Source organism: Anguilla anguilla, chromosome 15 (assembly GCF_013347855.1).
Source record: "Anguilla anguilla isolate fAngAng1 chromosome 15, fAngAng1.pri, whole genome shotgun sequence".
NCBI lineage: Eukaryota > Metazoa > Chordata > Actinopteri > Anguilliformes > Anguillidae > Anguilla > Anguilla anguilla.
In genome coordinates, this window is record NC_049215.1 from 5,540,870 (window position 1) to 5,564,497 (window position 23,628).

The 23,628-nt window shown below is 47.5% G+C and overlaps 2 protein-coding genes across 3 annotated transcripts in view; one reads left to right on the forward strand and one right to left on the reverse strand.

Annotated features, from left to right (window-relative positions):
- Nucleotides 1-23,628, forward strand: part of cpo (carboxypeptidase O) — a 79,239-nt gene that overhangs the window by 47,018 nt on the left and 8,593 nt on the right. The window lies entirely within an intron of this gene.
- On the reverse strand, nt 17,306-22,716 carry LOC118213621 (melanoregulin-like). Its single transcript, XM_035392612.1, has 5 exons — nt 22,532-22,716; nt 21,723-21,876; nt 19,080-19,170; nt 18,759-18,922; nt 17,306-17,843 (listed from the first exon to the last, which is right to left on the reverse strand). The coding sequence occupies exons 1-5, from the start codon at nt 22,615-22,617 to the stop codon at nt 17,769-17,771; spliced, it is 570 nt and encodes a 189-aa protein (XP_035248503.1). The 5' UTR covers nt 22,618-22,716; the 3' UTR covers nt 17,306-17,768.

The following is a 23,628-nucleotide window of genomic DNA, read 5'->3' on the forward strand; positions in this document are numbered from 1 at the left end:
GAGGTAGGACCAGCTTTGGGAGTTGAGGAGGTAGGAGCAGCTGTGGGAGTTGAGGAGGTAGGACCAGCTGAGGAAGTTGGAGGTAGGACCAGCTTTGGGAGTTGAGGAGGTAGGAGCAGCTGAGGGAGTTGAGGAAGTAGGAGCAGCTTTGGGAGTTGAGGAGGTAGGACCAGCTGTGGGAGTTGAGGAGGTATGACCAGCTGAGGGATTTGAGGAGGTAGGAGCAGCTGTAAGGGAGTTGGAGGCAGGAGCAGCTGTAAGGGAGTTGAGGAGGTAGGAGCAGCTGAGGGAGTTGAGGAGGTAGGAGCAGCTGTGGGAGGTGAGGAGTCTCTTTGGTTCTCCGATCAGTGTGGCCCACGCATCTGGCTGAGGGAAATACCAGAGAGTTTAATGACCGTGACGGGAAGCAAGTGCAGGACGGCTGCTAGCAGAGCAGCAGCAGGTTTATGGTCCCGCTGATGTTTCTGTGCAAAACAAACCTGTCCTCGCAATACTCCCATATGCACCCAAAGCCCCCTCCCACAGCCACCCCCACTCACACCCACACACTGTTTCACACAAACCCACAGACCTGCACACAGTACACCCCCCCCCCCACAGACAGACAGGCAAACAGACAGACAGACTTTCTGTGTCTCTCCCTCCCCCTTCTCTCTCTCTCTTCCCCTTTTGTCTCTCTCTCTCTCCCCTCTTCTCTCTCTCCCTCTCTCCACCCCCCTTCCCTCTCTCTTCCCCTTCTCTCTCCCTCCCTTCTCTCTCACTCTCTCTCTGACCAGACTCGATTTGCCTCTGTTTGTTGTTCTGTGGGTTCTGTGCCACAAGGTCAGCCGGGGCCTGAAATGGTTTATCTTGGTGACTCACGGTCTGTTCACGGTACATAGTCCGTTTCCCAGCCGTGTGTTTCATGCTGGGAATCTGTGAGGGCATGGCTGTGGAAATGGCCATCACCACTTGCCAAAGTAAAGCTAAAGCTATAAAGATTGGCCAGATACAGACATTTCATGTGCTGCAAAATTTTGTGCAGTCAGTGTGTTCAGTTCATTCTCAGAGTGGATTGGTAAACATCACGAACACGAGTACTTTGGTGTGGCACATTATGACACGTTCCTACACTGACAACAAGAATAAATCAGAGCACCATGCATATGATAGTGCCATATAAATATACATTAGAGATCCACGTTTGTGCACAATTAATAAATGTTCATAATTTAGAATTTATCCCCGATTATTTATTTAATTTTTTTCTCCCCAACCCAAACTCAACCAGACTTGTTCCATCGCTGCAACCCTTCCTGAAAACTTCAGGAGGAGATAGCGGACACGTGACTCCTCCGATTCACGTGACTCCTATTCTCGCTTCTTTTTCCACACTGCAGATGCACCACAAATTATTGCCCATGCTGTCGAAGGATAACTAGGTCAGCATATTTTTCGTTTGTGCTTCCGCAGGTGCCTGGTCTGACCAGGAGTGGCTGCTAGAGAGCGACGAGCCAGCTCTCCCATTGTTGTTCTCAGCCATAGCCAGCAGTGGTGCGCCCGGGTCTCAGGCACCCAGTCGCAGCCAGGGCAGGGCTCACGCTTTACTTTTGGAATGAGCGTCTTCCTTCACAACAACGTGTTTCTGTATAAATGCTCATCAGAGCTCAAGATTTCTGTGTAAATGTGCATCAGAGCATCATGTTTCTGTGTTGATGTGCGTCAGAGCATCATGTATCTGTGTAGATGTGCATCAGAGCACCATGTATCTGTGTAAATGTGCATCAGAGCATCATGTTTCTGTGTAAATGTGCATCAGAGCATCATGTTTCTGTGTTGATGTGCATCAGAGCATCATGTATCTGTGTAGATGTGCATCAGAGCACCATGTATCTGTGTAAATGTGCATCAGAGCATCATGTTTCTGTGTAAATGTGCATCAGACCTCCATATTTCTGTGTAAATGTGCATCAGACCTTCATATTTCTGTGTAAATGTGCATCAGAGCACCATGTAAATGTGCATCAGAGCATCATGTTTCTGTGTAAATGTGCATCAGAGCATCATGTTTCTGTGTAAATGTGCATCAGAGCATCATGTTTCTGTGTAAATGTGCATCAGAGCATCATGTATCTGTGTAAATGTGCATCAGAGCATCGTGTATCTGTGTAGATGTGCATCAGAGCATCGTGTATCTGTGTAGATGTGCATCAAATCACCACGTTTCTGTGTAGATGTACATGATCAGAGCACAATGTTTCTGTGCAAATGTTGTACATACCTCATATTTCAGCCGAGTGCATGCAACCTAGCAAGCCAAAGCGAATTAAAAAAACGAATCAAGATAAGAAACCAACACGCCATAATGGTTTGTTGGGATATTGCAGACGCAGCCAAAAAGAGCGCGATAAGGAGGCTGAGGAAGTCTCGTCGGATCAGATGAGATTGGATGAAGATGATAATGCTCAGGCCAGAAGCCTGTAAGAGCAGACTTGTGGCCGTGTGCGTCATCCTCGGCGTCCGCTGCTGATGCATGCTGGTCCTGTGTGAGGGAGCCGAAGGGGCCCCGCACATTCCGGAAAGACACGGGACGGCGTGACGGCAGGCTAGGACGACCTCGCTCGCTTTCGCGATTAACGCTTCCAGAAGCGTTGTGTTTTTTCTACTGTACAGGACACTGCTTGCCCGGGATTGTTTTCATTTGTTTTGTGTAGGGGGAAATGGTCGTAAATAATGCTGGACATCACTGCATTCAAAGCAAAGCTTTGCTTTGCGGGGTGACATAGCTCAGGAGGTAAGACCGATTGTCTGGCAGTCGGAGGGTTGCCGGTTCAAACCCCGCCCTGGGCGTGTCGAAGTGTCCTTGAGCAAGACACCTAACCCCTAATCCCCAACTGCTCTGGCGAATGAGAGGCATCAATTGTAAAGCGCTTTGGATTAAAAAAAAAGTGCAGTCCATTTACCATTTTACCATTTAACTGCAGACTGTCATGGAACTAAGGACATGAGCATATATCATTGCTGTTGTTGTTGTTGTTGTTATGACTTTACAAGCCTTCAGTAATCTAGTGTGCCCTTTGGTCTGGTCACTGTGTGGAATAACAGCAGACTGGACTGTGCAGTCGTAGCGTAGGCAGGTCTTCCCCCGCACTACTCTGAACACTGTCCAAACGCAGCTCTGGGCTTGGGGTGCCACTTTCCAGGCACTCGGAGTCACAGGGAGGCCTGTATGTTACCGCACTTAACCCAATGTTAATCCCAAACCCCTAAATTCAGTTTTTAACTGGGTTGGCTGGTGGATACATGGACTGCACATATCGTTCTGTGCTCAGACCCTGCTGAGGAGAAGCACTGTGCTCAGGTCTGCCTCTGCTTACAGCTCAACCAGAGCCCGCGTTCTTTAGCCCTGTCAGACACCCAGCACCTGCTGTCCTTCAGACCCCTCTGCTGCTTAACTACAGCAGGTTCATTGTCCTTCAGACCCCTCTGCTGCTTAACCACAGGAGGTTCCTGATGGGTAACAGGAGCCTGCTGTGCCATGTTAAAATACAGGCCATCCAGTCTCACTGTATTGCACTTGGTCGAGGCCCTTGAAGAGTTTTTACAGTTACGTGTAAAGTTGGATCGTAGTGGTTGAGAGGACGGTCGGAAGCTTTCAGTATTTAGAATGCAAAGCTATCTGGTGCATCGTGGAGTCTGTGGCAGGGCTCAGCTGGGAGATGAGATTGAGGAGGGGGAAGATGGGGCATGTCCTGGCATGAAGTCTCCCCCCCCACCCCCCCCCCCCCAGGGCTGTTGATAAGGGAGAGGCGGGATCCGCCTGATGTCGTCTCCCCGGAGACGGGCGGGGCCGCAACTTCAAGAGGAACCGAACGCGCTTGCAGATAGTTTCATGCAATTTCGCTTGTGGTCTTCCCTCCGCCTCAAACGCCAGAGACACTCCGCTCTAATCACTTTCTCCAAAGCACTTCCTGTTTCCCGCAAACAAGCGCAAGCCATTTATGCACTACTATAGGTCACAAAAAATTTAACCCAAAAAAGCAATGATGTACATTCTTATTCTGCACGGCTCAATGACTTCAAACAAGCGATTTCAATCTGCAGTTCTTGGATAAGTCTGTAGCCAAAACAAAAAAAAAAAAAAATAGTTTGATGGTTTTTTTTTTAGACTGCAGGGTATATTTTCTTTAGCATGGTGTTTATTTGCTGTCTGAGGTTCCCACGGAGTAGAGATGAAGTCAGAATTGTGAAGTCCTCTCAACACAGCCTGGTTTTTGCTTTTTTCCCCCCCCTTAAATGTACAAAGATTTCTGCGGTTTTGGAAAAGGGCTGAAATTCCATAACTTCTGCATCACCAATATCATGCCATCTGGTAATAATGATTACTTCTGTAATGGGTACTCTTCACTGTAGGCATTGCTGTGTGTCTTCATAATTCAAAACAGTCTTGTAAAGGGGAGGGGCTGAACAAAGGGTGGGTGTGGTCTAGGTGTCGTCTGTCAGCACCGTTTGCAGGACACCTGTCCAGTAGACAGGTAACACTTTCTGTGTGTTGTGCAGGATTTCAGCCCGTAAACACTAACCCAGCGCTGGGTAGAGGCAATGAGCACAGCTTGTTCTTTGGGATCGGAATTGCCAAGACCAGGCCGGCCTCTGGTAACTCTCACGCCGTTAAGAGTCTGAATAAACACAAAGAAAATCAGATAGAGCTATGCTGATGTCTAGTGATAAGACCATGTTCCAGGAGAGCGGTGGAGAGCTATGCTTTGTGGGTCCAGTAGTTCAGAACTGGGAAGTAAATTTGCTTTAAAAAAATTGGCTTCTATTTTTGCAGGGCTGAGGATAAAGCTTTAAGCCGCATGGCAAGCAGGCTACCTTGGCAACAGTAAAAACCAGAAATAAAAGGAGCAAAATGACCGCTTTTCTGACTGTATTGACCACTTCATCGAGCGTAAGCGACTTTTTTTCTGAGCTTTTTTTCTTAATGACCACCTCTGGGCGGTGATTATCATTGGTCGGTACACGCTGCACTATTCTCTATTCTGCATTCATTGTCTGTAACTGAGAGGGCAGAGGGAACAGGAGTAGGCTTGTGGGTGCCCTCTTCTCTCTCTCTAATTATCGCTCTGTTCCCCAGACAGTGAGGGGGTCTGGCAGGACCGAGGGACTCTGTGTGGAACTTTGTGCTGCTTGTTACTGTGGTGATTGGAGCACAGGGCAGTCAGCATGCTTAATCCAATTAATTATCATGTGACCAGCTGTCTGTCAGCAGCGCACCAATGAGACTCCCATGAGGACCCTGTGGGTACAGAATGGAGACTTTGTTACTCAGGCGACCCTAAACCTGTGACAGAGCCCCCTGGAGCTTCAACATGGTCACAACCACTGTATCATTTGTATATATACAGTACCCACTGGATAACAATATATTTGAAGGTGTGTGTATTTCTGTGTAATTTCGCTTGCATGTATGTATGCGTGTGTGTGTTTGGTTTGTCAGTCCTTCAGTCAATCATTTACAATTCAGTCAGTTTGGGCAGTAAAAATGGGTCGATTGATTTCGAAGCCTGTTGCCGTGTTGCGGTACTGTGTGCTGGTGATGTGATGATGCAGGTGCCGACTGTGCAGGTGATACCCATCTTTGATGCTCTCTCTGCGATAGTGGCACCACCCTTTCCAGGCCCCAGCCTACTCTGCCCGTGCTTGGTGTTCTGGGCTGTAATTGGCTGTCAGGTCTATTTTGATTCATTCCCCCCGGGGAGGTGATTTAGAGCACAGACCCTAAGTGTGGGCTCCGGGCTCCTTTGATCTCGGGGCTCTGGGGCCTGTGGGCCTGTCCGGGGAGCAGAGGCCAGGAGGGAGAGGGAGAGCAGAGAGGAAGTGAGTGAGCAAAGGGGAAGAAGGAGAGGGAGACGAGATGGGGCCTAGGAGAAAGAGAGAATGACAGTGATGAATAAGTACATCTCAGCCAGTTGCAACAGGATCCAGTGGGTACTGACCTCCGCCTCCTACCGGACACATTTCAGGGTGTTAGTGTTGTAATTTAGGGAGAGGTGGTGCCCTGGGAGTATCGAGCAGGAAGATCTCAAGACGCACAGCAGTGTAGTTCCCCTCTCATCGTCCTGAGTCCTGGGTCTCGCCGCTTCTTTTTTTTGGCCTCTAGCAAAATAGGTTGAGTGATCACAAAATAACAATCGGCGTTCTCCCTCCTTCCGAAGCCTCGTCTATACATCTAACTCTTTTCTTTTTTTGGATTTCCCCTTTCAGTCTCTTGTCTGCTGGGACAAGTGCTTTGTGTGGAAGCCCCCCCCCCCACCCACCCCTGTCTCTTATCACATCCTGCCATATCGCAGAATCCCTCTGTTCCCCAACTGTAGAATTGTCATGCTGTATAGTTCAAAAAGTTTTCCCAAACAACTGCGCCGAAACCCAAACATTTGGCTCGCAGACGCACGGCGGCGGGGCCTGTCCTCAGGCTGCCGGGCGAACGCGGGTCAGGCCGAGGGCACGTTTTGGCTGGAGCGGCGATGTTTTCTTTAAAGTGGGTCAGCAGAAAAGTCTCCGAGACTCGGCAGTGAGAGGGGAGATGGGGCAGCACGCCGCGCAGGAGAGGAAGACTGGGACTGTCAGTCAGGCTACGGAGCTGAGTCACGGGCTCTTTAAAGTGGCTTTTCCCTAAATCTGACTGCACGTCATAAAACAGCCCCTATTGGTACACCCAGTGCAGACATCCAGTGCAGACACAAAAGTATGTTTTGGCTCATTTCTTGGGGTTGTTAGTGTAATAACACTAGAACTGTGCTGTATGTCTAATAACACCGTATTTAATACCATACTTCAGACCATTGGTACGAAGATTTGATCTACCTCCAGTCTACCCATTTATAAACTTTTTCCTGGACGATTTCTTCCTCTGTCAGTTTGAACTGGCCATGTTTGTGTGGGTCCGTACCATCCTAACAGTTCAACCAGATGAGCACATTCTGCCAGCTCCCTCATCCTTTCCCTTCTGCAGTCCAGCTGGGCTGCATCGCCCTGGCTTTGAGGGCTGTACTTTAAGTGCTACTGGTGTAGGCAGCTGAACACACACCCAGCCTACACAAACCCTCCCTTCCTGTGTGGCGCTATAGCCAGTTTAGCATTTTTATGTGGGATTCCTCAGGCTGGCAGCAGTACAGTTGTCCACAGAAAGACAATCTTGGCTAAGTGCTATATAGCTAATAACACTGTACCTGCATTTTGTGGTGATCAGTTTGGGGTCATTCCTTATGTTCCCCATATTTATATGGCGCATAATGGGAACATGACAAAGCATCCTATGTTCCCAGGGTCCTATGTTCCCCAGCTCTACATATGTGCTCTCCCAGGGTCCTATGTTCCCAGGGTCCTATGTTCCCCAGCTCTACATATGTGCTCTCCCACGGTCCTGTGTTCCCAAGGTCCTATGACCCTGGGAACATAGGACCCTGGGAACATAGATGCGCTCCCATGAGTTTATTCATGACACTGCAACATGCAGCCTTTGAATTTTCATTTCACGAACGAGGGGCTCTCAGTATGCAACCGTTTTGCTCTTTTGCCGTTCGATTGCCTTCATGAGTTTCACACGATTCGAGGTGAGATTTGATGCCATACTGGTTGTAATTGTTCCTCAGAATAGCGCTTTTTGTTTGAGTGTCAGATAGCCACGCCAGCTGTCCAGGCACCAATCCGTGCACCATCGCCATGACCCGCTCTCGCCCTGCCGCTCACCCACGGGGTTTTGTGTCCACATCTCACACTTACTGTAGTTCAGTGGGGGGGCTATAGCGGTGCTGCATGTCTTGTCAGTTTACCACACAGACTGAGCACCCTACTGGCTGTTGGTATGTTCTGTGTCCATGTCACTGAAGATGAACCGTAGAAGTTTTAAGACACGCGCAGTTCGAACAGAACAGGGTGTATGGTTAGATAAACAAGTCGGTGAAAGTTTGTTCATGAGGCCACCGTTTAGACACAATCAGATACCTCTTCACTAGCAGTGGTGGTGAACAAACAGCCAATGAGAAGGGAGCATGCGATGGCCTATTCCGCGTGCCAACAAAAACAGCCTTTTTCCGAATGCTTCCATTTTCCGCAGAACCGCAGCAAACGCCCTGTGAGAGAGTCGGTGACCTGTGGGGGAAAAAACAATGGAAAATACAAAAATAATATCCAAAAACATCCATCAGAACAGGCACGAGATGAGAAATTAACTGCTCCTCGACAAGACCGCGAGTGTTTATTTCATCACCAATGGCTGCAGCCCACGAGTGACGGAAACCCGATAAGCGGACAGAAATAGCCCCGATAGGAGCAGTCTGGGGCTTCGTGATGCGGCGGTGGGAGGGGCTTCGCAGGACTGCTTCGGTCACCAGTGGGCGGGTCCGAAATCGTTTCTAGGTTCTGGGGCGAGGGTCATACTGTGCGATTCCCCGATTTCAAAATACATGTGGTCTCTCTCCTGTCCTTAAGTCATTCGTCTGGGTGGTTACAGATTCACTTTAGGTGACTGTTATGGCCCACAATGCACTTCACGGCCTTGGACTTTCATTTGATAGGACGTCACATTTTCAGTCAATCTGCATTGAGCAATGTTTGGTCTGTTTTCCATCCCTCACAGTTGCGTAAAAAAGTTGATGAGATTTTGGTTGTTCCTTACGGAAGCCCTAAAAGGCCATGGATTCGGACATTTTATTTACCTCGTTTACCCGTGATAACAAGCTAATTTTCTTTTGTTTTCTCAAGATCTCGAGTAATTAATGCCATTATCTCGAAATAACAAACATTGTGTTCTCGAGATAACAAAACATTGTTTTGCTGAGATAACAAGAAATATTGCGATATAGAATAATTGCAGGAAAGCTACTAACAATAAGGACTTTTGCAAGGGTCTGAAATTTGCAAAATAAAAGTCCCAACAACAAACAACTATTATGTTCAAAATAATGGATTCAAAAAATGTTGCGATCACTGGTATCTTTGCCGTAAACAGAGTGATCTTGGCATTTTCATATTTAAACTCCCTGCATTACCAAAATACATTGGCGTTGAAATGTAAAAGTCTTAAATAAATCTTATTGTTAGTTTAGACTTGTAGGTTAATATTTATCCTGGCGAAGACTGCCCTGAGTTGCTCATCCTGCGTCACATTTTACCTTCAGATGCAGCCCTGCTGACATGGGACGTGGGCTCCAGTGACCCAATGCTGCTGGCACGCCTCAGACTTTTCCTTTAAAAACACACACAGCTGGCAGCAACTGACCCTTTCCAGTCAGTTCTAATCCTCGAGCTGCTCAGAGCCCGTTAATGCTGACTCGGCAGTACCTGACCCTGGCGCAGAGTGCAAAGTTGAGGCTAAATGCCCCAATGTCATGTTATATCAGACCTGGGTCAAATACGGATTTGTTTTGGATTCACATACTTTTCTGTGCTCTGTTGATCTTGTCTGGTGTAATGGAGCCTGCCAATATGACCAGAAAGCTGGGTTTGCACTTTCTGAGAGAATTTCATTGGTTCCAATACACCAGACAAGATCAGTGAAGCGTAGAAAAGTATTTGAATCCAACACAAATGTGTATTCGCCCCGTGTATGTGTTACAGACACTGACGGGAAGACATGCAGGACTGCTTAGCAGCAAAACGGTGATATGGAGAAGAGTTATGCAGTGACTCAGGGAAAGAAGGGATGTTAACAGAGCAGACAGGGGAGAGCGGAGAGTGTACCTCCACATACTGTAGAGATGGGTGCATCTGTGTAGAACGCTAAACTAGAGCACTCTCTCATAGAGCAGTGGCGCTACAAGCCTAACGGGAGAATTAGCGGAGTGTGAGCTGAGTCTGTTCTGAATAGTGACACTCTGAAGTGTTTCCTCAGAACAGCTGCAAACACACTGCTGAGATTAAACAAAAACTTACTACAGCTATTCTGACTAATATTATTAATACTGCTACAACTCTTCCCCCTACCGATACTGCTACTTGTATGGCTACTAGTACTAGAACTACTAGTACTTGCTGCTAATAATAATAATAATAATAATACATTTTAGGAGAAGCAGAAATGATTGTTGCCCAGAATTACTAAAAGAGGTTTTGGATTGACTGTGCTGTGCCCATGCATTGGTGCAATACTCTTTATGCCCATGGAACAGCGTAGTTCTTGTTTGGCACTTTGGGTCTGTAAAAACCCTCTTCATGAACCCTGCTGTCCCTCAGAAGGCTGGAGACATTCAGGACCACGGACAGCAGCAGCCTCGCCTGCAGGTGCACACGGCTGAGGCTGATTGGTGGACCGCCTAGGTGTGCCTTGCATTGCCTTCATAAGGCCAGGAATCCGCAGTGCTGTGCTGAGCTCTGCAGGGGAGAAGCTTAGAAAGCTGCGTTCGTGGTTCTGTGTCTCTCCCCCAGCCCTCCTTTGCTTTTCAGAGCGAGTAATGGAATCTTGTGTCCAAAGAGCATTGCTAACTTTGGCTTTTTCAGGGATTGGTGTATATTTTGGCTGCATAACATCATGGTTTTGACGACTTTGCATGACATCACTTTTTTTTTTTACATCCCTGATTTTGTGAGCCTGCTGCTGGCAAATCGTGTCTTTTGTGGGGCGGGGGTTTTCATTCTTACATTTCATAATGTGACATTTTTTTCTCCGCATCCTACGCCAAGAACGCTTCTTGGAACATGTATAAGTATTCTCATATTGATTTAGTGTGTACCCTGCACTGTGTCTCTGTTCATTACCTTTCACTGTGTCACCGTGTTTATAAAAGGTGTGTGGAAGCGTTACACTCCGAGCGACGGTATTCCCTCCTGCGTTAGTCACGGGAGTTATGGAATGCTAACACATGACATCAGACATCGTATAGAATTTTGACGACTAGCTGTGCAACTGAATAGCATATTGTTAGCTTTAATCTGTGTATTAGCCTATTACAATAATAGACTACGAATATCGCAACTGAGGTAGGTTGGTATAGTATATCTAAACTACCTGTAAGTACCTATGCAGAGTTGCCCGAGTAATTGGATCAGCTCAGATAATCTGCATTACAAACTAGGCTAAATTCCTTGCAGAAGTAAATTGTGTCGATTCAATTGCTAAGATGTTAAACAATTAAAAACTTTTTGCATAAAATTCCATGTCAAAGAAATACTTTCGTTAGCCTTATTAGTTACTATATGTTTGTTTGTCGTCCGTTTTGTTTTTATTTTGATCCTTTTAACGGCCTTATTTACGTCATGCCGGCCGAAGGCGCGGTTTCCGCTGCGCTCGCGGAAGGCCACTCGGACAAGGCGAGAGGTGAAGGGGAACAATGTAAGTGTTGGAGCGCCCCATTCGACGGTCTAAAACCGCAGCGTTTTAATCGCTTCTCCAGCTTTCTCCGTGCAAGCACAAAAATACGGAGGCTACGTCAGAGGATGAACACCCGCCACCCGAGCAAATTTGTGTTCCTGAAATACGCATTTCCCCTCCACTAGAAAAAAAAATGTTCCAGGGTGCCTGCCCTGGGTATGGGTTACAAACAAGCTCCTGTGTTTTGTCTTGTTTTGTCCTAATTTCAGCTCTGACGAGGAAGGCCGCACCTCACTGTAGAACATTCTGGAAATTACATTAGGGCTGAAACATGAGCTGGTTGGGTCCTGCTTCGTCCTCGGTCTCTACAGGAGGGAACGGATTGCTCTCTGTACGCCCCCGCCACTCTCTCAGGCCTCCTCTCTGTCCTTTCCTCTCCTCCTCTCTGACCTTTCCTTTCCTCCTCTCTGTCCTTTCCTCTCCTCCCTCCCCTCTCCACCCTCATCTCCACCTTCTCTCTTCCTCCTCCTCGCTCACATGTGCGTGTCTGTGTCCTCGGCCTAGTCCCTGCGCTAAAGCCGCCGTAGCCACGCGGGCGTGTCCGCGTGGGACGCTTTCCAGTCCCGCGCTGTCGACGCATGCTACGTGTGCTACAGGCCGCCACACTTTCAGATTAGCCGATGCTGACCCTGCAGATGAATTCTCTGTGCTGCTGCATTAGCCTCGTTTCCAGTCTCACAGGGAAGGAAATTCCACTTCCTGACGAGTCCATTGTGATCGTGGCCGAGATGTCGTTCTTTCCTGCAGAAACGGGGGGGCGGTGGTGTGATCAGTGCGTGCTCTGTTCTGCTGAGTCTTTAGCTTCAGGCCCTCGCTGTAGCCACACACGAAGCTCTGTTTTCCGAGGCTTGGATCGAGTCGTGTGTGTGCCCCCTCCTTACGCAGTTCAGTTCAGGCAGTTGAACTTCCGCAGGCCCATTGTTCCACCAGAGCTGTGAAACAAAGGCTTTTCCATGCTGCCCGGTCTGGGCTCGTATGATAACAGACCCAGAGGAAGCCGTCTGTTCCACAGAACGTATCCCATCATGCACCTGTGTAGTGATGGAAAGCACAGTAAGACCCTGTGAGCATGCTTTTGGAAAAAAAGTTTCAGTTTATTGGACAGCGCAGTGTAGACAAACAGGAAAGTGTGGGAAGTGAGAGACAGGCAGAGGCAAACATGGCACTGCCAGATTGGAATGGCCAGCGTCGCATGTGGACACTGCTATGCAGGCTGTGCCATGGGACGCCCCCGCGGGAATAATTTTGGGTCTGCGGTGGTGACCAGTGAGGCTCAGAAACAGAACACTTCTTTACTTCCTGGACTTCTTTTGCTTTGTATGTGGCAGTTCATGGTATACCTCTCTACACTGTGTTTCTAATATACACTACACGGCCAAAGGTCTGTGGACAGCTGGCATCAAAGTCTCATCCAAAATGATGGGCATTAATATGGAGTTGGTCTACCCTTTGCTGCTGTAACAACCTGCACTCTTCTGGGAAGGCTTTATACAAGACGTTGGAGCACTGCTGCAGGGATTTGCTTCCATTCAGCCAGAAGTGCATTAGCGAGGTCGGGCACTGATTGGGCGATTAGGCCTGGCTCGCGGTTGGCTTTCCAGTTGATCCCAAAGGTGTTGGATGGGGTTGAGGTCAGGGCTCTGTGCAGGCCAGTCAAGTTCTTCCACACCGATCTTGACAACCATTTCTGTGTGGACCTTGCTGTGTGCCCGGGGGCATTGCCAATGTACCTCTCTACACAGTGTGTTAATATGCCTCTACACTGTGCTAATGTACCTCTTTACACTGTGTGCTAATATGCCTCTACACTGTGTGCTAATATACCACCTTTTTAAACTGCATTCCTATATACCTCTCTGTTCTTTGTACCTCTACGCGGTGTTCTAGTATATTTATTTGTGCTACTGGACTGTTTCTTGACACCCAAATAAAGCCTGATTTTCCTCTAAAGCAACAGTAATACTGGCTGATATTAAATGACCTTTGACCTTTGGCCTGGCAAATGTACTGACCCTTTTTTGCACCGTTGGAAGGACTTTTGGGAAGTGAACACCTAATGCTAGTGAGAAATGTATCTTTTGTTGACGCTTCAACACAGGAAATGTGAATCACTGGGAACAGATCCATTTGCTGAGAGAATGGAACAGACGAAATGCAGGATTGTGGTGGTTAATCTTCATCGTGGTGTCGTGAGGGGTGGGGATTTCTGCCTCAGTAATTAAACCTCAGTGTGGCCCACTGGTGAAAGTCCTGGGCTTCAACCAGAGGTTTCTTTCCCATGTGTGGGCACTTCTAATGATACTAATACTCAAACCGTTTCTAATACCAGTTTCGATACTAATTTTATTATGGCCCGTAAAATGGGGCTCTGGAGGAAGAAACGGAAAAGAGAATCAAGTATTAAGGCTCATTGTGCAATAATAATGAGCTGTCTCCCATTTTGTTTTGAAGTGCAGTTCTGCGGTGTTGCTCGACTGGGAATAAACGGGATATAAAAAGAAAGCCGTTGCCTCAGTTGCTCTCAGACTTCCACCAGTACTGACAGCGTCTACATTAGGCTGAGGGCGTTCACCCTGGTCTCAAGCCCTTGGAATGCTCAGTGTGTGTGTGTGTGTGTGTGTGTGTGTGTGTGTGTGTGTGTGTGTGTGTGTGTGTGTGTGTGTGTGTGTGTGTGTGTGTGTGTCTGTGTGTGTCTGTGTGTGTGTGTGTGAGTGTGTGTGAGTGTGTGTGAGTGTGTGTGTGTGTGAGTGTGTGTGTGTGTGTGTGTGTGTGTGTGTGTGTGTACTGCATGAGCAGCTGTATTAGGTGTCCATTATCATACAAATTGCTAAAAATGCTGTATGAGACCCAAGGCTCTGAAAGGGTCGAAGATCAGTAGTTGTGTTACTGCTAGCTGTAGCCGGTGTGCTGGTGACTGCTAGCTGCGGCCGGTGTGCTGGTGACTGCTAGCTGCAGCCGGTGTGCTGGTGACTGCTAGCTGCAGCCGGGGTGCTGGTGACTGCTAGCTGCAGCCGGGGTGCTGGTTACTGCTAGCTGCAGCCGGGGTGCTGGTTACTGCTAGCTGCAGCCAGTGTGCTGGTGATGAGCTGGGAAGATGTCATCACTGTGTAATGTCATGACCTCAGGTTCTAAATTAATGCCATGGTTAACGACTCTCCTGGTCTCTCTCTGCTGCCATCAGAACATCAATATTGAAACCCCCCTGGAGTGTGTTCCGTCAACAGATGGTCACAGAACATTTTCTGGAGTGGCTCATGGGAGTTGAAGTCTCGGTTTCATTAAATATACTAAACGGGCTCTGTTTCTGGAAATTCATCTCCCATCAACCACTCCGCAATGTGGATCATGTAAACTGATGTTTAGGACCTTCTGCAAACTCTTCAGTGAGTTGACCCAGAGAGAAACTGCATTCAATATATATGGATAGAACTAGCCTACACTTTGACTACAGGATGAAACCCAAAAGGTTTCAGATTTATTTCAACAAATACTTTTGTCTGAAACGGGCAAAAGTTTTTGTTGAAGAGCACATTCACGAGGGGCTCTTAAAATCATTTTGCTGTTTCTTTGTTTCCTTGTTAAATTCTTAAATGTTTACAGCCACCAATGGTATGTCATAAATCAGTTCAGGCAAAATTCCTAACTGGTGAGGAGATGTAGTAATGGGCTCAGAGAGGCAGTTCTGTCCTGATCTCCGTTTAAAATGGAATGCACAAATAGCCTTTTATGGAAAAGAACAATGAGTCTGAAAGACGAAACGTGATGCATGCATTCAGAAGAACTGGGACATAAAATCAGAGTCCCCACAAACCATCTACTTTATGAAATGTCCATTGAAAAATATACCCATTCAAAAAACATGCACACACACACACGCACACACACACACACGCACACACGCACACACACTCACTCTCAACACAATGAGAAATGAGCATTACCACTGAACTCTCACATGATTCCAGAACACTTTTATTTTGCTAGAAGATTGCCACAGCTCTATGGCCCGGGTGGTCCTGGCTAGATGTTGGTCTCAGTCATCCTGTTTGTTAGGCATTAGGAAGGAGAGGAATGGCTGGTCTAAGTGATTAGTTTACGCTCCGCTTTAGCGTTTCCCGCCTGGATGAGACAGTTTGACATGTTTTTTCTCCCAGTCCTGAGTGCGATCACAGAAACACTCACAGACTGTTAGCCCCCTTGCGCTGCTGTGTGCTGATGTAGTGTCTGGACATTCGCACACGCTGCATGTTCCTGGACAGAATATTATGTTCCTCACAAATGATCCTTGGCTTAGAATCATTACTCTGGGGCTCTAAATTTTTCAGAAAATAAAAAAAAAGAAGGTTTTTTTAAAGGGATGATGGATGGGCATAATTGTCCAGCTGCTATGAGGGCACGGTGAACTCTGATTGGTCCAGATAAGTTGCTGATCTGCGAATGGTCAGGAGGAGCCAGTGAGCTGTGAGGGTTACACCCAGCCAGACAGGGACTCAGAAGGGGCCCCAATGTCAGCTGCAGTGTCCTTAGCTTCCCTGCTCTCTCTAGATTGGCCCGCCTACTGCGTGCAGACTTGAATGGAGTAATACAAGTGTGTACACAAATGCACAAACACAGCTTCTGCACTTGTACTGCTCATTTAAAGGGGCAGAAGAGTCCCAGGCTGAAAGGGTTGGTACCCAGCACAGCAGTACAACACACGCACATACACTCGCACCCGCACACACCACACATACACTCACACATGCACACACCACACACACAGGCACATACACTCACACATGCACACACACCACATACACCATGCAGATTTAACAAAAGTGCCAAAACGCAGCCTTAAAAGAAGTGTTTATTGCAGACAAACGGAAGATTTCACAAGTCCATTGTGTCCTTGTACTCGCCCACCCATGTACACACTATGCCCACGGTTGTAAGCTACGCAGGTCAGACCTGTGTTTACCTAATGTCACAACAGAGGTCGGGGTTATAGGTCGCTGACAGTTTAACGGGTTCATTTGGGGAGCATAGCCTCACCTGGATGTTTGACCTGAACTGTGACATGCAGATCCTATTCAGCAGGTCTGTCGCACTCCATAAAACCCATTCGGTCCTGGACTGGACACACCCTTTCGTGCACACACGGAGAGGGTAAGTGTGCTCCACACACGGCAAGTGTGGTAATGCACACCCAGTGAGAGTGTGAGTGTGTCAGCGTGATTGACGTGTCATGAACGTGTGATCCGCCCTTAGCATACGAGTGTGAGGCTTTGCTTTCCCTCTGTACTGTAGCACTGGAATCTTGCTTGTCTCTGGGGTCAGGTCTGGTGCTGCTGTTAGTGTTTCAGTGACTTGTTCAGTCTCAGTAAGGGTGTAGTTTCCAGAATGCAGTCACAAAGCCAGGCAATGGGAAAAGGCTATACAGCCTGCTGCTTTGTGCTGCCTGGGTATATGACAGACCCAGATGCCCCAACACTCTCTGCCCAATCCACCCTCTGCCCCACCGTTCTGCCACACAGATGGATTTAACAGGCTACACCGGCCTGTGGAAGTACGCACAGAAACTCTTACACTCTGACCTGCTAGAACAGATCAATATACAGTACTGAGCAGAGTATACCATTCTGAGGAGAAACAAGTGTTCTTTAACCCTCTGGAGAATAATGTTACCTGTTTCTGTTGTTCTGCGGTTTTTATGTCGTCATTAACAGAAGATCTGTCTATTGATCCGCAGCTTTTACAGTTTTTCTGAATTCTACTTAAGCGTTTTCCCACGTTTTCTTAAAAGGCGGACATTACTGCTCTCTGCTGGTCAGAAGTAAGAATTACATGTGCATATGGCAACCCAGTAGCTCTTTGGTTTGTATGTAGTGTGTGTATACCAAAACACTGCTATGCTATGTTTACAGTAAGCACCGTTGAATAGGAAACAGTGATTATTTCTCAGTATTCACTTTTATTTTCAGCTTTTAAATTTGTCTTCCAGCAACAAAAAATACTAAGTTTAAAAAAAAAAAACTAATATATGTTACAGAATTTACATTTTATATGGACTGCATTGCAGAAATCATGGAACTCTTAAACAACATCTCAGAGCCATATTGTAGGTACCATTTGTTTCCATAATCCACTTGGCGCATCAGTAATTCTGATTGCAGGAGTAGTCGTCAGGGACTGGTCAGCGTAAGAAGTCGTCTGGCAGCCCTGTAACTGTACCTGTCTGAGCCTATTAGCCTCGCATCAGGCAACATTCGTCTTCTGAAATTAGATAATATGTACAGCATTATAACGCATGAAGCTACAGGCAGATTTATTTATTCTCTCTCTCTCTCTGGCACACACACACACAGACACTCACTCACACACACACACACACACACACACACACACACACACACACACACACACACGCTCACACTCCCTCCTATCCGGTCTTTGGATATTTCTCCTTTGCCAGTCTGACAAAGTCCTCAGCGCTGTCGAGAGACACCAGCCGATCCTGCAAAATTATTATATTATTATATTATAAATGAGGCACATGATCAGAAATATTTCTTATAAACCATTAACCAAACACATGCTTACAAATATTAATTATTGCAAATGACAGTAACGATAACAAACATTACTTACAATAAATTAGACAATTTAATATGTCATTCTCAAACAGAAATTGTGATTTAACAAACCCATGTTATTTGATACAAATGCCTAAATGCGATTTTGGATCTGCTGATTGTACAGGGCAGAGGGGAGGTTTTGTAGCAGGGCTGTGCTGGGTTGCACAGGACGGAGGGGAGGTTTTGTAGCAGGGCTGTGCTGGGTTGCACAGGACAGAGGGGAGGTTTTGTAGCAGGGCTGTGCTGGGTTGCACAGGACGGAGGGGAGGTTTTGTAGCAGGGCTGTGCTGGGTTGCACAGGACAGAGGGGAGGTTTTGTAGCAGGGCTGTGCTGGGTTGCACAGGACGGAGGGGAGGTTTTGTAGCAGGGCTGTGCTGGGTTGCACAGGACAGAGGGGAGGTTTTTAGCAGGGCTGTGCTGGGTTGCACAGGACAGAGGGGAGGTTTTTAGCAGGGCTGTGCTGGGTTGCACAGGGCAGAGGGGAGGTTTTTAGCAGGGCTGTGCTGGGTTGCACAGGGCAGAGGGGAGGTTTTGTAGCAGGGCTGTGCTGGGTTGCACAGGGCGGAGGGGAGGTTTTTAGCAGGGCTGTGCTGGGTTGCACAGGGCAGAGGAGAGGTTTTGTAGCAGGGCTGTGCTGGGTTGCACAGGGCAGAGGGGAGGTTTTGTAGCAGGGCTGTGCTGGGTTGCACAGGGCGGAGGGGAGGTTTTGTAGCAGGGCTGTGCTGGGTTTCACAGGGCGGAGGGGAGGTTTTGTAGCAGGGCTGTGCTGGGTGGCACAATCGGCATGCGTTACCATGACGAAGAGATATCTGTCCTGGGCGCAGTATCCCGCAGGGAAGAGGCTGGACTCCGCCCACAGGGCCTGCAGCATCTCCGCGGCGACGGCCAGGTTTCCACAGTCACTCAGCGTGCCCTGCCTGCTCACCATCAGCAGCCCGTCCACCTCCCCCTGGTAGCCTACGGCAACGCAGCGCGCATACTCACACACACCCAGCAACACACCGACAGGCTAACGGAGATAACGCACTGCGAGCCTGTCGAAGGACAGGTGAAAATGTGCGTAGAGAGAGTGAGAGGGCAGAGAGAGGGCGAGCGATGGATGAGTTTGTCTTACCCAGCTGCAGCAGGATCTTTCTCCAGCGCGTGCCGACCTCCCGCTGGGCGTATTTAAGAGTGTGGATGTCGTAGTTGAGCTTCTCCCACTCCTGAAACAAGAGACCAAGAGGAAGGGCTGAGCCCACAGCCTTCAAAAGCTTTCCTTCCTTTTAGCAGAGTTCTGTGCAACAAATGGAATGCTGCACTGTGCTGCGTACAAATTAGTTTTATAAAAACATTTTTACACATTTTATATGCAAGTTTAACTGTTGGGAATATGTTTAATAACTGGTCTAAATGTACAATAAATCTAATTGGAACAGTTGGAAATTGTGAAGAACAACACCCAAAAAACAAACAAACAAAAAAAAAAAGATGTATTTTGCATCTTGGCTGGAAAAAAAAATACAAGCCATTTCCAAAATTGAATTTAGCCCTTTCTAGAACTTTCACGTGGTTCCGGAAGGCTGGCCTGATGCTCCAGAATTGCGGCATGGTTCAAGGACTCTGGCGGGGTTCTGTTCGCTGTCTGAACGAGCAATCTGCAATGAGTCTTGCTAGTGCTGGCCCAGGGGTCTGTGCAGGTCACAAAGTCAGAGGGAATAGAACCTGCAGCACCACATGTCCCTGCTTTACCTCTGTGTGCATCACTCTGTGCTTGGTATACAGTGTTGAAACCGTGCCTACAGGGAAATGGGACTTTACCCCGTCAACAAAATCGGGCTCCAAAACATCCTTATTGGGTTACCTTATATTCACTTAGTAAGTCAATGAAGAGCATGTGGGCTACAGCCTATTCACTGAGCAAAGCAGGAAATGGTTTATTAACATCACGGGCATGTGGAATGGGGCTCAGTAGTGCTTCACCCTCAGTGCCTGCTCTGCAGCGGAACCCTAGCACATATAGGTAGACTGACCTTTCGTACCAAGAGGCCATTTTGTTTCTGTAAAGAGTTACTGGCCATGTGATTGCTGGCCATGACATCACAGGCTGCTGCTCAGGTATAAAAGCACGCAGTAGCGAGGCCCTAAAATACCTGCTGAAAGAAGTGTGTGGAGTTACACCAGCTGTCCCAGTGTGCAGTGTGTGAGGTCACAGGACTGTACAGAGAGTGTCTCCATTTTCCTTCACATGCACTTCCTCACTACATTTCCCAGACTCGCACTCTTCCCATACCTCAGTGCCACCTTCACTGTCTGTTCCCCATGCCAGTGCCTGGTAATTGAATTGGCCAACAAAACAGCATCACATGCCTGTCCTCACAGGCGGCGTCTGTTTATGTGGAATGCGGCTGGATGTCTGCTTCCTAGCAGGTTCTCAGAGGAGCGCTACAGAATTCCGCACACGTCTACTTCTCTTTTCTCTCAAAGATATTGTGCAATATCGCTTCACGTGAAACTTCTGCCGCCCCTCACGGTTTCGGGCATGCGTGAGGATGGGCATGTGTCAGTACATACAGCATGTGAGAGAAACTTGTCCACACATGCATGTGACCTGCACAAGAGTGAGCCTCCTCCTCACTTTCCTGTTTAAATGACCTAATCCCCTGATTCAGTGGAGACAAATAACCAGATATATACAATCAGCATATAACAGCATACTCTGTGTGTGTCTGTATGCGTTCTTGTTTATGTGTATGTGTGTGTGTGTGCATGCGTTTTGTTTGTGTGTGCCTGTGTGTGTGTGTGTGTGCCTGCATGCATTTTGTTTGTGTGTCTCTGTGTGTGTGTGTGTGTGTGTGTGTCTGCATGCGTTTTGTTCGTGTGTGTGTGTGCGTGTGTGTGAAGGTGTGTGTGTGTGTCTGCATGCGTTTTGTTCGTGTGTGTGTCTGTCTGTGTGTGTGTGAAGGTGTGTGTGTGTGTGTGTGTGTGTGTGTGTGTGTGTCTGCATGCGTTTTGTTCGTGTGTGTGTCTGTGTGTGTGTGTGTATGTGTGTGAAGGTGTGTGTGTGTGTCTGCATGCGTTTTGTTCGTGTGTGTGTCTGTGTGTGTGTGTGTCTGTGTGTGTGTGTCTGTGTGTGTGTGTGTGTCTCTGTGTGTGTGTCTGTGTGTGTGTGTGTGTGTGTGTGTGTCTGCATGCGTTTTGTTTGTGTGTGTGTGTCTGTGTGTGTGTGTGTGTCTGTGTGTGTGTGTGTGTGTGTGTCTGTGTGTGTGTGTGTGTCTGTGTCTGTGTCTCTGTGTGTCTCTGTGTGTCTGTGTGTGTGTGTGTGTCTGTGTGTGTCTGTGTGTGTCTGTGTGTGTCTGTGTCTGTGTGTGTGTGTGTGTGTGTGCGTGCGTGCGTGCGTGCCTGCCTGCCTGTCTGTCTTCTCTGTCAGTCTGTGTGCCGAAGCTCCCGTGATTACGCAGGTCCCCCAGCTGTAATGTTTGAGTGTGGTGGCGGGGCGGCGTGAGTGCTCCTCTCGAGCAGGAGAGGTCTCAGAGAGAAGGCCTCCTTGTTTCCAGTCATAGGTCTTGTGTGCAGTTCATTTCCCAGACATTCCAGGAATTAGAGCACCACTAATTTTACACAATTACTTAAGGAGAAACCACAGCTCTCACCATGAGATTTACCCACCGAGCTTGCACGAATCTTACAAGTGATTCTTCTGGAGTATGCTTAATTCACTAAAATTCAAAACCTGATTGATCTGAATGGATTCCGCCTGACAGGTACAGGTGCTCACCTCTGTGTCCTTGTCCGCCTGGTTCCTCATCATGATGAAGGCGCGCAGCTCTCGGTCAGATTGGGGTTCTGTGGTGGAGTTGGGGGCCCGTGAGCTGGCCCACACCGCCCGTTCCGGATCCTGACTCTGCTCACTGGCGCTGAACATGCTGGTCCTGAGGGGGGCGCTCACGCGTCACACCCAGCGCACATCTGACCGAAAACGCCAAACTCTGGCCTCTGCACCCCCAGACATTGCGCAGGGGGACGGGCAGGGGTGTGGTGCACTGTACCACACCATATAAGGGTATTTGAACCTTCTGTGGCACTACAATCAGGTCCCTACCCCAGTCACCCCCCCCCCCCCCCAACACACAAAGAAGCAGGCTTAATTGCTGAGTTAAAGAATTAGAAATGAAATGGTGATGCAAAAGATGACGGTGATCATTATATCATTTATGATGGTTCACCTAAGTGTAATTTAACTATTATAAATAATACTATAATCATTGTTAACCCGTTATCTTTAGTGGTTTTTTTTGTCAAAGTATTACTCAAGGATACACAGATATAATCCAGATTTACCTCTTTCACTGGTACCTGAGTCCACAATAATTTTGATGCCTTTATTGCAGTCAAAACTCTTCTCATTTTCGTCTCGATTATTTGCTAATTTTATTAAAATGCTTTAAAAAAGACATAAAAGGAAAATGGAGATCTAAGATTTAAGAGGACAAAAGCACTTGACCTTATGCTGATTTGCATCCAACAGTTATCTAAGCAATAGTATCAACACTCGGTCGCGTGTAACTTTTGAACCCAAATCCGTACCTTAATATTGCGTCCTTTTCTTCGATTTCCTGCTGCACGTGACATCTACAGCAGAACACTGCGTAAAAGACGTCCGTCAACCCCATCGAGGTACCGGTCGTTCCGCAGCATAAGATCGAACCGGTTTCAGAAACTAGCAGTTCTCAGCTGTAGCGCGCGACGTCCATCTGTGCCAGCTGACCGGGCTGAGGCGCGCGCTGAGATTTTCTCCGATCAGGGGCGGTGACACTGGGGAGCTGCGTGCGGGAAGAGAGGAAACGCTGGAGATTTAAAAGATTTTTCAAGCTAATCTAACAGTGTGAATAAACGGTATAACCAAATAATGTTTGATATTTATATTTTGATATTTATTTTATTTTAAGCATTGACCCCATTTCTAAATATATTTAAAACTTGCAGCAATGTCTTTGGAATATGTATTGTAATCACAGGTGAATTAGTGAATTATAATTCATAGCATAAGAAATGTTTGTTCTTGACAAGTTCACTTATCTGTATCGCTAGTAAGGCATTAATTTTAATTACTTTACTTTGGCCATGTGTGTATGCAGGGGCGATTTTTTACTGTCACGGTATCTTGACAATTCCATAAGCTTACCAGTAACAAGTGTTTTGTTGACTATTGGCATGGCTTTGCAGAGCCTGTCCAGGGGTGCCACCATGGTTTTGGGCCCCATGAGAACACCCCAGCACAGCAAATCCTATGTTCTAATGTTTTTTGAGGGCCCCTGTCAGCCAGTGCCCTTGGAATCGTCCGAACTTCCACCTAATTAAAACAGCATTCCGCCTAACTAACGAAGTTGTGAAGAGCAAATATTTTGCAACAGGTGTCTTTAATTATTATTTGTATTATTATCGGAATGTAATTGAATACATTCTATCTTGTGTAATTAATTCTGACAGGTTTGGTCCTCGATATTTGTGTCAGAGTCTATCTATGGTCACCGAGCTGATTGGCAGAGACTGAAGTAGCCTCTCTTTCACTCTCTTCCGCGCGACTCACTCAGTCACTGGGAAAACTTATCCACGTTTTTACTGCCACCTCCTGGCTAATGTGAGATTTGCAGATGCTTATTATTTGGAAGTACATTTTTGTG